The 14,602-nt window shown below is 45.3% G+C and overlaps 1 protein-coding gene across 1 annotated transcript in view; it reads right to left on the bottom strand.

Annotated features, from left to right (window-relative positions):
- The window catches only part of VPS41 (VPS41 subunit of HOPS complex), a 184,738-nt gene that overhangs the window by 24,131 nt on the left and 146,005 nt on the right, over positions 1-14,602 (bottom strand). Inside the window, exons 17-22 of the mRNA XM_077781123.1 lie at positions 12,741-12,833; positions 7,335-7,462; positions 5,351-5,495; positions 3,160-3,201; positions 2,965-3,015; positions 278-415 (exon numbers count right to left, since the gene is read on the bottom strand). Of these exons, the coding sequence (XP_077637249.1) occupies positions 278-415; positions 2,965-3,015; positions 3,160-3,201; positions 5,351-5,495; positions 7,335-7,462; positions 12,741-12,833 (597 nt within the window). The remainder of the gene's footprint in view (positions 1-277; positions 416-2,964; positions 3,016-3,159; positions 3,202-5,350; positions 5,496-7,334; positions 7,463-12,740; positions 12,834-14,602) is intronic.

The following is a 14,602-nucleotide window of genomic DNA, read 5'->3' as shown; positions in this document are numbered from 1 at the left end:
AGTCTGCAACTAACCTTGTCTTTTTTTTTTTTTGAAGTTTATTTATTTATTGACTTATTGAGAGAGGGAGGGAGGGAGATAGAGAGAGAGGGAGAAAACACATGTGAGTAGGTAGGGGCAGTGAGAGAGAAGAGAGAATCCCAAGCAGGCCCTGTGCAATCAGGGTGGAGTCCGACATGGGGCTCGAACTCACAAACTGCGAGATCACCATCTCAGCTGAAAACCAAGAGTCGGACGCTTTAACCGACTGAGCCACCCAGGCGCCCCTGTGACTTACCTTTTCAAGCGGGCAATGGGTACTATCTCGGAGAAAGGGAAGTAAGTTTGGTCGATCATATTCGGCATAAAGGCTAATCTGCTTTTCATGGTAGCGCTGCCCCTTATGATGGTCTCTCTTGAAAAGCTTATGCAGATACTAAAAAGAACAAAAGAATAAACCATGAATATAAAAATAAGAAAAGCAATACCTGTTTACCACTGCCGTGTTCAGTTCTAAATAGCCTGGGAGAAAAGCAGTTTTCAGGAGGAAAAGTGGAAAGAACACCTTCAGAAGAGCAAGGACATTCTGATACTCTCTCTAGAATGGCCTTGAGTAACCTGGCTCAACTACTTAACCAGCCATGTGACCTCAACAAGTCACTAACCTCTGTGTGACTGAGTCTCTTTATCTGCAAAAATCTCACAGGGTGGCTGGGAAGACTGAATGAGCTGCCATGTGTAAAACACTCAGGTCCATGATGGCGTATGGGAAGCACTAGAGAAAGGTTAACGAAGTTGTTAATATCATTACCGTCGTCCGCTTTGCCTCAGAAATAAAATGCTTGATTAATGGCCTTCCTAAATCCTAAACACTCTCGTCTTCTCCATTAAAGGGGTACAGCCACGGGACAAGAGTATGTCCTTAGAAGCTCAAGCAACAAGTGCTAAATTAATTTTCACACATGCTGCATCTGCTAAGTCTTGTTGAGATCTGTGTCTGCAATGACGTGCTGCCTCTTCTGGTGACATCAAAGGTTAAAACTCAAGAGCAGTACAGGTGTCCTAAGCCAATTTTCCACACCGATTTCTTTCCCTAAGCGGTCTGAAAAAGTTAATGGACCTCAAAGAAAGTGAGTCATTCACTTTCTACTCAGAGGCAAGATGAAGTCTGTCAACACGTTACACAGAAGTTAGAAATCGATGCCCGATGTGCACTTAAGTGTTTGGTGTACACATGCACCCGGTTACCACTGCAGGCAGACAGACCCGAGGGCACCGTCACATAAAGTACATTCCCACCCTGAGTGGACTGGCTTGTGAGAAACGGGCTTCAGCTCGCCCTTGAAGCTGTGACTGTAACTAGGTTAGCTGGATTTGGACATACACTAAACGAGTCTAAGCACGACATATGCACGCAGAGAAACGGCTCCTCAGGGCAACCCTGCATGTCTCCCCAAGGCCAGAAGGGGGCAGGGAGCGGCTGGCGCTCCACGGTGGTCTGAGGGCGGCCCCACCTGTCCCCTGGCACTGGGGTCAGCGTGTGAGCAGGACACGCGGCGCAGGTCTCCAGCGGCGCAAGCAGGATGCGAAGGCTCTGTCACATCTGCCAACGCCAATTTCCAGAGACCTTATGTTGCCTGACAGGGAAGAGGAGCCATTTTGGTGGGAGCCATTTTAATGGGAGCTCTCATCATTTCACCACTGCACTAATGACACCACCACACAGATACCTCCCCCCGCGGTCCTGTCTCAAGCCTCAATCAGGCCAGAAATCACTGCTCTATAAACAAGTCCCAAGGTGGCCAGCATGGTGGCGCCTCGCTTGCCGAAGCAGACAATCTTGAGGTTTCCGGTCATGAACACTATAGCAACAGCACCTGCCCAACCCCTGACCGAAACAAAACAGAACCAAGTACCTCACATGCCCACCACGGAGTCTTCAAAAGCTTCTTGCATGAAATTGACTTCTGATTAAAGACTCCATCCCGAGTCTCTTCTTGGGTGCAAAGAAGCAAAGATACAAGAGCCCCCATCGATTTTTTTAAAAATTTAAATCCAAGTTGGTTAACATATAGTGTAATAATGGCTGAAGCCATTATTAAGTAGAATTTAGTGATTCATCACTTACATGTAACAACCCTGTGCTCATCCCAACAAGTGTCCTCCTTAATGCCCCTTGTCCATTTAGCCCCCCCCACAACACCCCGCCAGCAACCCTCAGTCTGTTCTCTGTATTTAAGAGTCTCTTATGGGTTTGCCCCTCTCTGTTTTTGTTTTTTCTTCTCTTCCCCTGTTTCATCTTGTGTTTCTTAAATTCCACATATGAGTGAAATCATATGATATTTGTCTTTCTCTGACTTATTTTGCTTAGCAGAAGACATTCTAGTTCATCCATGTTGTTGCAAATGACAAGATTTCATTCTTTTTTGACTGCCAAGTAGTATTCCATTGTGTGTGTGTGTGTGTGTGTGGTGTGTGTGTGTGTGTTGTGTACTGGACCCACTTACTTTCCCTGAAGCCTTTTCTTGTATCATTTTTAAAGGACATAGAAAACATACCTTCCTGCCTCATTCCGGGAATCAAAGTAGCCTCTCAAGGAAGTCTAGAATAGGCCTTAAGAGTACTACCCCTGAGGCCAAATGAGAGAAGAGAGAAGAGCTAGCATGAGGGTGAGGGACAGAAAAAGTGAGGCTCTGTTCTTGGCCCCTTCTGAGCTGTGGTAATTTTCGCTTGGCTTGTCCTCGGTGCTAACTACAGAAGCAAGGTGCTTACTCCTAGACAGTCTGGTGATACAAACATGAATATGAAAACTTTTCTTAAAATCACAATGCAGTTAGGAGTCAAAGTACCCGAACTGTAATTAGTCCCTGGCCGGAGTCAGAGCTTACTAATTGCAGATTATGGCTGGTGGTACCCTTCACCAATACTGACAGGTGGCTCGACCACTATGAAATCAACAGGGCAAATGAAGACGGTCATGCTTACCACGTGCTGCAACTCTGGTCTGTCTTCTAATTCTTCTACGACCTTTTTAATCTAGAGAGAAAAGGACTTTTTAAACATGGAGTTACAGGAAGACACAAACACAGCTGTGAGATCATCTGACAAACATCTCTCTTCCTTAGGGCTAGGGCGCTCCTAGACTCTCATCTGGCAACACACACAAAAACAGATACTCACTGAAATCTTATCTTCATTGTCCAAAAGCATGTCGACGGCTTTCTGAAATAAAAAAAAAAAGTAGCCGCAGTCATTGACCTGTGCTGTGTAAGAGAACACCGAACACAGCGTACTGCGCACGCCATCACAGTTCACGGGGGAGGCTTTCTTTTCCACACACAAGGGTCCCTTTGAGTGGTCACAGCCCTTAAGGGAGGTATGTGTAAAAGAACATATTTTAACACGTGTCTCAGTCGGAGGCCTGCTGTTCTGCACCCCACGGAAACACTCCAGCTACAACCCCCCAAACACCAAACGTCTCGTCTACACATATTCTAGGCCCCGTGTTGTCGGGCATGGCTCACAGGCACTCCCGTGACTCTCACTAGCTACCGAGGGCGTACTGTTCCCAGGACCACAAAAACGAGCTTCGCTTCCTGCCGCCTGCACCCTCACTGACACCCTCTATGGATTCCACAGGTGTGAGGGGCGGTCTTCTGTGGAGACAAAGCTAAGAGCCAGGAAAAAATTAGATACTTGGAGTCTCATACAGATACCAAGCTTATGGACTTTCAGAATTCATGAATAAATTTATTTCAGAATTTATTTACATTCATGAAACACACATGAGCCCGTGTCCGTAACAACAGGGAGCGGGAAGACAGACCACCAGATGGAGCGCCGTACGTACATAATAACCGGGTCCTGCTCTTGACCCCGCTGCTGCCTACTTACCCATTCCATTTGTTTCCCTTCTAAAATGTGATGATGTTAGAGATTATCCTTAAGGTATCTTCTAATTAGAAAACTCTGATTCTTTAACTTTGGTTCCTACTCTTGAACAGCAATTAGTCTCAGCTCGTTCATCCTTTCTCCCTACAGCTACACATGCCAAACCCGGCTCTTGAGACACCCGGTGGGGGTGGGGTGGGAAGAAGAGGAGGGCAGACGAGAGGGGAATGTAATTAATTTTTATATAAGCACTTCATCCTCTTAATCATCTTCTGCCAGAAAAGCACCACCTCTGCCCCCGAACTTCTTCAGAACTGCACACATTCTTTTTAGATCGGCAGTCCCGAAGGACTTGAACCATCCAGTATGAAACAAGGGCTAAGAAGCATCTTTCAAGGGGGGAAAAAGTGGATTTAGCTTCTATTTAAGTTTATGAAGACTATAGCACATAATATATACATAATATACATGCACACGTACATACATAACATAGGGCAGAACACCCTTTAATGCAATAAAATAAAATGGAAAAATCAACGTAACCCTTTTGGAGCCTTACAGGTTTTACTCTTTAACTAAAATTTCAATTTTCTGAATGAGGAACTGTGTTTTATGAACTTCTTTATGTCCAGCATGGTTACTTGTCATTAGCTTTCTATGTTATACACACACACATGCTACTGTGAGCTGTGGGGGTTAGGTGCCCTCATGAGTCAAGCAATGAGTAGATTCAAATTCGTCATGCAATAAAATAACACATCCTGCATGTCTGAGCCCAGTGAAAACGCCACCTGGTAGATCTGTGAATGCCAAATGAATAAAATCACAATAAATGGGTCAAAACAGAGGTTCACCTAATATTTTAATTCTGGGGCACACAATTAAGACAGGTGAATAAGCCAAAGTGTATTGGCTAGTTTCTCTGTTTTTATGAATTATGTGAATTGTTTGACTACACAATTACTTCACACACACACACACACACACACACACACACACACACACACACCTTTCTAAGTTCCACATCAGATTATGATTGCTTTTGCAGAATAACCACATCAAGCAAAGGATTCCTGAATCCCAAGTACTAAAATAGCTTAACATCTCAGGGCGTCTGGGTGGCTTCGTCAGTTAAGCATCTGACTCTTGATCTCAGCTCAGGTCATGATCTCAGGGTTCGTGAGATCAAGCCCTATGACAGGCTCTGCACTGGCAGCATGGAGCCTGCTGGGGATTCTCCCTCCCTCTCTCTCTCTGCCCCTCCCGGGCGCATGCACACACTCTTTCTCTCTTTCAAAATAAATAAAATTAAAAAAATATATATATAGCTTAACATCTAGTGAGGATCAGTGTTCTAAACATGATCACATATATCCAAGCTACTTGATTTATTACCTTCTCCAGCATTTGAACAGGTGTCCAATTATTAAAACTTTAGAAGAGTAAAAATAATTGATCGGTATTAAAATAAACGCATTACCTCAGAATCAAAATCCATCAATAAAACAATTTTATCCTTGATAGAACTGAAAAGGTTATGCTTGTGGATCAACTGGAAAACATCCTTATGTCTTAATGTTAAGTATATTTCCAGAGCATTGCCATAATTTTTGTCATAGGTGTACCTGGAAATATAAAATATTTTTACATTAATGTTCATCAACATCAGTTAATTAAACACACATACAAATCATGTTTTGCAATATGAAACACTGAAAAATGTGTTTCAATAGAAAAGTCCACTTTATCTGGAAGACTATCCCTTGGGGTTTCACTCTATGTGACCAGTAAGAACTTCTTCCTGAGAACCTTGTTTCCCATCTCACCAAAACCTCGGGAAATTTACAACGTTCAAGGACTAAACGTTTTCTTTTACAGGAATTCTCAAAAATTTTTCGTAGAAATCCATACTCAGGCAAAGAAACTATGATCCAGAAGAAAGGGAATTTTTATTCCAGTAATAAAAAAATTCAGCTCCAGTGTTTTACAAGCGGTGTTCAGCTGGCAAATGGATTCTATCCCAAAAGCTTATTTGTAACAGGAGCTTATAAAACTGACGTGTTTTTCTAGTGAAACACTGTTTTTCACAATAATTCAGAGGACAGCTTCTGAAAACCAACTGAACCTAAATTGTCCTTCGAGTCCATTATTTGGTAAAAATTATCATTATGGGATGCCTGGGTGGCTCAGTCAGTTAAGCATCCAACTTTGGCTCAGGTCAGGATCTCACGGTTCTTGAGTTCAAGTCCCGCATTGGGCTCTGTACTGATGGCTCAGAGCCTAGAGCCTGCTTCAGACTCTGTGTCTCCCAATCTCTATGCCCATCCCCTGCTCACACTCTGTCTCTCTCTCAAAAATACACAAACATAAAAAAAAACTTTTAAGAATTATTATTTTTAAAGCATTTTTTTCACATTTATTCATTTTTGAGAGAGAGACAGAGAGCGCATGGGGGAGGGGCAAAGAAAGAGGGAGATCCAGAATCTGAAGCAGGCCCTAGGATCTGAGCTGTCAGCATAGAGGCCGATGCGGGGCTCGAACTCACAAACCACAAGGTCCTGACATGAGCCGAAGTTGGATGCTTAACCGACTGAGTCACCCAGGTGCCCCTAGTTAAGAATTATTAGTATAGTTAGTACTACAAAATCCAAGGAGTATCTAGAACAATGTTTCTAGAAGAAAATGGTCAGCATTCCAACCCAGGATGTAACTCTAAGCCATTTTGGTGCACTTTCTTGGTCTTGGCAAAGGACACAAGCAGATGGGCAGGGGTGGTGGGGGTGCCCAGGAGAGGCTGACGCAGGAACAGGCTTCCTGACATGACCTGCGGCGGGCTTCTCTTTTCACCACAGCAAAGCTGCCCTAAGGCAGGACTGGATCTTACCTATTCCTGTGTCCCAGGCATATAGAAGAAATCGCAGATCACCTGAAGTGCCCAACAAATATGAAAGCTATTAACGAAGCTTCCATTTTCTCAGCTCTGACTCGGTGCCAGGCATGGCACTTAATTAGTTCTTAATTACGACCTCTCCTTCAAGCCTTCAAATCAGCCCGTAAGGAATGTATCCATCTTATAGAGAAGGAGTCTGAGGCTTGGGACATTAACTGGCATGCAGATCAAAGAGTGACAGAATCCACAGCCTGCCTGGGAAACCAATTTTCTTCTGGAATCTCAGACCCGGCACTCTGCCCTTTCTGCACCACTGCCTACACACAGAGCTGCTGACCAGGGTCCTCTCTTCTCTGGGAACCCGGTTCCATTCCGTTCGCACAGTTTCACACCTTTCCCTCACCCGCTAGCTGTTCACCAGAGGTTTATGAAAGGACTTTACTAAGAGCGAACATAGGAAAATGGTGTAAAAGGCTCCCTCTTCTGCGTCTTCCCATCCAGAGTCGCTAGATCTACAACATGAAAACCCCTCATGGGGATTGAACTGGAAACAGCAGCACTAAATTATACTCACAGTTCCGCCAGGGTTCTGAGTAGGGTCCTATTCTGACTGTCTTTCTTCAGGTGATCCCGAACTGCTTGGACTATTACTGAATTATTGTACAGATTTCCTGGCCATTCTCGGATCAGAGTGGCAAAACCCTAATCAAGAGGGAAAAACAGAAAAACACTCTTTAAATAGAACAGCAATCCAAAAGGTTTAAACAATGCTCAAAAGCATTTACGTAAACAGACAGAATAATTTTATCATTAAAACTCTGGTCCAGGGGTGCCCGTGTGGCTCTATCGGTTGAGTGTCCAATTCTTGATTTCGGCTCAGGTCATGATCCCAGGGTCATGGGATGAAGCCCCATGTCAGGGTCTGCACTGAGAGTGGAGCCTGCTTAAGATCCCCTTTCTCCCTCTCCCTCTCTGCCCTCCATTCACGTGCTCTCTCAAAAAAAAAAAAACAAAAAAAACCAAAAAAAAAACATACACACACATAACTTTGGTCCGAAAACGTGTCACCAACTTTCAGACTCTGGGCTTGGGGGTGGGGAGGGAGGCAGAAAATTACTGCATGCTAATCTCCACTTGCCGTTTCTGGAAGGAGGTGGCGCCCTCCAGTCCCGCACAGGTAAGGAAGGGGGTTCAATAACGCAATGCTGCACACACAGAGTTTAGGTCCGCCTTGCTTTAACCTCACTCTGGACTAACCATAACAGCCGGATGACCCCCTCAGCATCTTGAAGATACTGCCCCAGTCGGCTACCTTCCTTCCCACCTCCTGTGCCTCCTGTGCCGGGCCACGTGTGCAAGGGTCACGCAGGCGTCCTGTGCGGCTGGCACCGCCACACGAGGTGGCTTGTTCCCGCGGCGGAATCACCGGCACCTCACCTGCCACAAGACCTCATCTTTGTCTTCTTGTCATTCTTGCCTCTAAACCTAGTTTTTCTGGGCGATTTGGGACTTTGGCTCAAGTCGTGGCCACTAGCTGGGCCTCACATTTTGTGGTTCTTATAGAAACCCCCCAAATTTCCTGACTGGATCCTGTTTCCCTCCTACGGTTGATTCATGGCCGGTATCCCTCCTGATTCCTCACTTCCGAGCTCAGGTTTTGTAACTCAAGAGTATGGCAGAGGACTTTGCTCACTGATCCCGGAAACTCGTAGAGAAAAACCTTACATGTGTTCAAGATGGCAAAGTAAAAATCTTCATACCATTGAAAAAGACCTTATTATTAATATTAAATATCTCAACGAGTGCTTTAATATACTACTATGAATTTAGTTAAGTGACATTCATTTATTTTAATGTTTATTTTTAAGAGAGAGAGCGCATGAGTGAGGGAGGGGCAGGGAGAGAGAGGGAGGGAGAGAATTCCAAGCAGGCTTTGCACTGTCAGCACAGAGCCCGGTGTGGGGCTCGATCTCACAAACTGTGAGATCATGACCTGAGCAGAAATCAAGAATTGGACAATTAACTGACTGGGCCACCCAGGCGCCCCACTTAAGTGAGATTCAGAAATGAAAACAGTGTGGTGGCATTTGCTTCTGTAAAGTACCAAGATGTGGTCCAAAGACAATCCCAAAGAATCAGGGTCACGGTCTCCATTCAAGTCCTACCTAAGGAACCCCGGGCAGGATGGCAAGAGACCAGAACGGGGAACACGCTCTCCATTCAAACTGCAACCTTCGCACATAAGAGCATGACTGCAGCTTGACATGAGAGGTCTGGGGAGACGTGTCCCTAAAGCGAAGACGGTGTATCTTATAAAACCACTGAGTCAGAATATTAAAATGTGCTTAGAACCCAAATGATACTTCGGATCAAGTTTCTAAGACCACGTAATTTATAAAATAAAAAAGTCTGAAAAGATTCCCACCCAAACACTGGTGGCTCTTAGGAGCCATGAGACCAAGAATAATATGGTTTGGGAAACGAGGCGGCTTGGCTCCTCTGTCTTCCCCGTTCGTGTGACAGCCTCGCAGTACTGCCAAGATCTAATACAAAAGGAGACAAAATGACCGGTCATACTGTGCGATAAAAACATGGTGACTCCTACATAAGCTGAAATAAACACTTATCACATTTCACGTTATGCTTTTCTCTGCTTAACTGGCTCCGTGCGCCCTGGAATAGATGTGCTAAGAAACACTGAAGCAATCAACCCTGCGGCCTTTCTGATTAATCAGAGGACACGGTTATCAGCGAACTGTTATGATCGAGTGGGGAAAGTCAGAGAGCACCTCAGTGCCCATCAGAGTTAAGTGCAACGTTACACAGTGTTCCTTAAACGAAACGCCACAGCCAATTCTACTTTTAATAAGCTTATACATTTGTCACTAATATTATGAAACTCATCGAAGTTTTTAACTCATCATGGAGCTCCAGCGGCACGATCGGTTAGTCCACAGTCCTTATAAAAATAATTCTGCAATGGGGCACCTGGGTGGCTCAGTCAGATAACTGCCCGACTTTAGCTAGGGTCATGATCTCATGGTGTGTGGGTTCGAGCCCCGCGTCGGGCTCTGTGCTGACAGCTCAGAGCCTGGAGCCTGCTTCAGATTCTATGTCTCCCTCTCTCTCTGCCCTTCTCCTGCTCACACTTGTCTCTGTCTCTCAAAAACAAATGTTAAAAATTTTTTTAAAAAATATGTAAGTAAACTAATTCCGCTAGGTTGCAAATAAAACAATGGAGCTATATGCGTATTTCAGTAGAAACCTCATAGAAACAAGTCATGAGGCATCCCTACCTCCAAGTAAATACTGCCACTTCAGATCTTTTAAGGAAAAAAATCGAGGAGTTAATATTCCAGAGAGGTAGACAGCTGTTTTTTGTTTTCCATCTGACTTATAGTGCTGTTTAGTGACACAAAATTTTCATCCACATAATACGTGATCAAAAGTGTTGCTACAGAACACTGCTCCCTACTCAATTATGTGACAATTTAATTCAAAATTAAACATGAAACTAAGACTGAGGGAAGGCAAACAATTTCTAACAGCTTATGGCAGTAACAATAAATTACATATACCCATCTTTACAGTACTGACCAGGCAGACGCCCTGAATAGTCAGGAAGAAACACCCACGAACTCTAAGCTTAAGTCATGCTTATTTCTTTCTCAGTCAACAGACTTCTAGACATGAATCAATAGGATAACTTTAATTCACAGAATTTAAATTTTTTTTAATGTTTTATTTATTTCTGAGAGAGAGAGAGAGACCATGTGAGCAGGGGAGGGTCAGAAAGAGAGGGAGTCACAGAAGCCAAAGCAGGCTCCAGGCTCTGAGCTGTCAGCACAGAGCCCGACGCCGGGCTCGAACCCACGAACCGTGAGATCATGACCTGAGCCCAAGTCTCAGACGCTCAACCGACTGAGTCACCCAGGCGCCCCGTATACAGAATTTAAAATCGTTTCTGGAAAAAGAACTGAATCATATGAAAGAACTGTAACATGATCATAAAAATAATAAAATCGTGGCTTTCATGGTCAAATTACATTATTTGAAAAAGAGGACAAGTTTACTAAGCTTCAGTATTTCTCAATAAAATTCATATTTTTCTCCATTATCTTCATAGGACACTCATAATTCTCTTTTGAGAAGATGTACAATGAACAGAAACCCTGCCTCTAGCCTACATCAGCTGGTGTCCAGCATAAATGACAGAAACTATCACCATAAACTCTGCTAGAAGATCTACATCTACAGACCTAGAAAGGAACAGATCCAAGCTCTAAAAGTAAGGCATCAATACAGACCACACGTGCTTCAGGCTGCTCGAGTCTTCCGTACCTGGCAGACAGTAACTGACCGAATGCCTGAGTTCTTAGCATAAGGGCTCACGGTTTTAAAGGTCCCTGTGGGTCTTAAGATTTAAGCTTCACCTCAGAGTTAAAACGCAGTAGTGTTTGCCATAGCCCCCCCACCCCNAAGTACTCAGCAGGCGCCTGGAAGCCAGGGGCCGCTCTCCTCATCCATTCTCCAGTCTGCTTGCCGCCTCCACGCATTAACCTTTCTTCGAGCCCCCTCACGTTCTTGTACACACAGAGCCCTCCTTTTCTTTAGAAGCGGAACACCAAGACAGAAGACGGGAGTGACTGCCCATGGCGTGCTAAGAGGCACCAAAATGAACACATATCCCTGGGGTTGAGCTCTTGGAACTGTACAAGGAGCTGCAGACGGTGCCGTTTTTATGAAAGGATCGGAAGGCTGCGCAGAAGCCGAAGACGGCAGCCTGTCGTCCGACATCTCCTGGCTTGTGGAGCCTCCTGACACCAGTCACTGCTGTGAAAAGGAGCTGACGAGTTTAGAATGTGCGCACCAGAAATCTCCTTCCTCCGGTCAGAGGGGAAGGAGGCTGAGGCTCGGCCACACGCTTGGATGACAGCTTTCCTAGAGCACCCAGCACGTTAGCTCGTAATGTGTCTGCGTCAGGGTTTCTCAACCTCAGTGCTGCTGACATTTGGGGACAAATGGTTCTTTGTCAAGGGGGCTCTCTTGCTCATTGTAGGATGCTACGTAGCGCCCTTGCTGGCCTCCATCCATTAAAGTGGTGTCAGTAGCACCAAGGACCTAGTCATAACGACCAAAAATGTCTCCAGACATCGCCCAATGTCCCCTGGGGGCCATAATCAGCCCCTGTTGAGAATCACTGGTTTACACGGCTGCGTGCAACACGGACCATGAGCTAGCACTGAATGTGCATCGTTCCATTCACACCCGCATGCCTAGCGCCTAGCACGTGCCTGCAATGCAGCAGATATTCCACAGGGATTTCCTGAATAAATGCGTATGAAATTAACAAACTTTAAAAATCAGAATCCATTTTGGATGCATGCTAACACCTAATTCAGATTCAAATCCAGGCATGCCAATTTTTTAAATGTTGGCCCATGAACCTTAAGTTCCTTAATCTTTAGTTTCCTCATCTGTAAAATTGGGTATTACCATCTATGGGGTTGACGGGGGTATAAAATCGCATGTGAAAGCAGAGAGCGTACGGTAGATGCCAGCCACGGAAACGCCACCCCTTCCCCATCATCAATAAGCAAACAGATCTTTTCCAAGCTCCTACCTGCCTCCCCTACCCCTGGTTTCCCTTCATTCCCCTTTGGCAAACTTAATTCTGAGTCTCAAGCATCAACGGCAGCTGTACGAAATCACCAAACAACATTTAGTCCTTTTTCTTTAGCCCTTTTGAGGAGATAAAAGAATTAGCTGTAGGAAATTATAAAGGAGGGAGGGAATGTTCACGATGTACATGGACTAGAGATTTTCACAGTCTGTGCAGACACGAGTGGGCATCGGGATCTTGCCTCGGGTTTATCCATCACATGCGACCCACAAATCTGCTCCCTGTATTACTTTTCTGGATTTCTTACCACTTTCTCATTGAGAGCAAGTACATATGACCGTGTCAGAATGGCCGTACCTCATAATCACTTTCCAGAAATTCATGTAAGATCATTTCATAGATGAGTGGCTTCAGAACTGGGTCTCCCCTTGGCAGGTAAGGACTGATAGCCTAAGGAAGGAAAAGGAAAAAATCGTTTCAGAAGGGACAAAACAAAACCATTCCCCAGTTATGTAGAGAGTGTAAAAGTCCAGGGAACTTCTGCCCGCTACCGCAGGGTGACGTTCTGATAAACCCATCATAAATTGAGAATATTTTAAGTCAGAAATGCATTTAAAGCGCCCCCCTTCCGAACATCACAGCTTAGCCGAGCCTACCTTAGACGTGCTCACACACTCATGTTAGCCAACGGGTGGGCAAACCATCTAACACACAGCCTGTTTTTATTATAAAGTGTTGAGTATCTTTTAGTTTACTGGATATTGTACTGAGAATGAAGAGCAGAATGGCTGTGTGGGAACAGAATGGCTGTGAGCGTACGGGCTGCCGACCCCGGTGACGGTGCGGCTGACCTGACTAGGAGCTGCCCCCCGGCGCCACTGAGGCTCATCACATGTATCGCCAGCCCAGGAAAAGAGCCAAATCCACAGTATGGTTTCTACTGACTGTGTATCGCTTTTGTACCAATGTAAAGTTGAAAAACCAGAAGTTGAACTCCTGTAAGTAGGAGACCATCTGTGTATTTTTACTTTTAAAAATGTAACTCAACAGATGGGGTGCTGGGTGGCTTAGTCAGTTAGGCGTCCGACTTCGGCTCAGGTCATGATCTCACGGTTCGTGAGTTCGAGCCCCGTGTTGGGGGCTGTGCTGACAGCTCAGGAGCCTGGAGCCTGCTTTGGATTCTGTGTCTCCCCCTCTCTCTCTGCCCCTCCTCCATTTGCACTCTGTCTCTCTCAAAAATAAACATAAAAAAAAAAATGTATTTTTAATGTAAGGCAACAGAGTACTTTGGAAAATTATTATGAAAAGAAAAATTCAAATAAACTCTGTCTTACAACACATTGCAATATATTTTCAAAAGTATCTGTGAGGTGTGTGTATGTATGAAAGATGAATTAAAAAACTGCCTCAGGTTAAACATTCTCTCTCTGTTCTTCCTGATGAATTAATGAAACTCTAAATAATAGGCTGGACAATGTCACAGAAATGAAAGCTCTACCTTAAGTAATCAAACAGGTCATCTATCCCTATTTTTTTTTAATTTTTAATTTAAAATGGACTATATCACACTTTAAAAACGTACAATCACCAGCTGACATTAAGGGAAAATAACACACCTTGCGTTCTTTAGCTGTTTGAGTGCTGTGTGGCGTGCTGAATTTCCAAGCGCTGTTAAATGAGTCTGCAGCGCACTATGCACCATCACCATGCTCTGTCCTGGGGACACGGAGCTAGAGTCACCATCCCAAGGGGCTCGAAGCCGCAGAGGGATGGCATGCCCACATGTCAACAGCAGCTGCAGCGCTGTGTGCTAAGGGTTCTAAAGAAAGGGGCTCACACGGTGCTGGGTGAGCACGGGTGGGACCTGCACACGGAGACAGAAAAGACGGGCGCCAGGGGCCTACCAGGAAGAGCAAGATGGGGAAGGGCAGAGGGAACAGCGTGGAGCCAGGGACGTGCACGGTGTTCAGGGAGGCCAGAGTGGCTCAGATACGCGGGACAGGGGTCCCAGACACGAGCTGACGCTGGAGGGGGAGGGGAGTGGGGCAAGGAAAGCGATGCGGATTTTCCACTTGGAGCAGAAGGGCAGGGAGAAGAGCAGATTTAGGTTTTGAGCCGCTAGCCCTGGGTCGGGCTGTTCGTCCGACCGTCCCAAGGCCCCTGCGACGGCACAGGTGAGAGTCACGGCAGCGGCGCCGGCGGGGAGGCGGACAGGAGCC

This window comes from Crocuta crocuta, unplaced genomic scaffold, assembly GCF_008692635.1.
Source record: "Crocuta crocuta isolate KB4526 unplaced genomic scaffold, BGI_CrCroc_1.0 scaffold108, whole genome shotgun sequence".
Taxonomy (NCBI): domain Eukaryota; kingdom Metazoa; phylum Chordata; class Mammalia; order Carnivora; family Hyaenidae; genus Crocuta; species Crocuta crocuta.
Note: the sequence above shows the minus strand (reverse complement) of the source record. Positions and strands in the feature narration are given on the sequence as shown.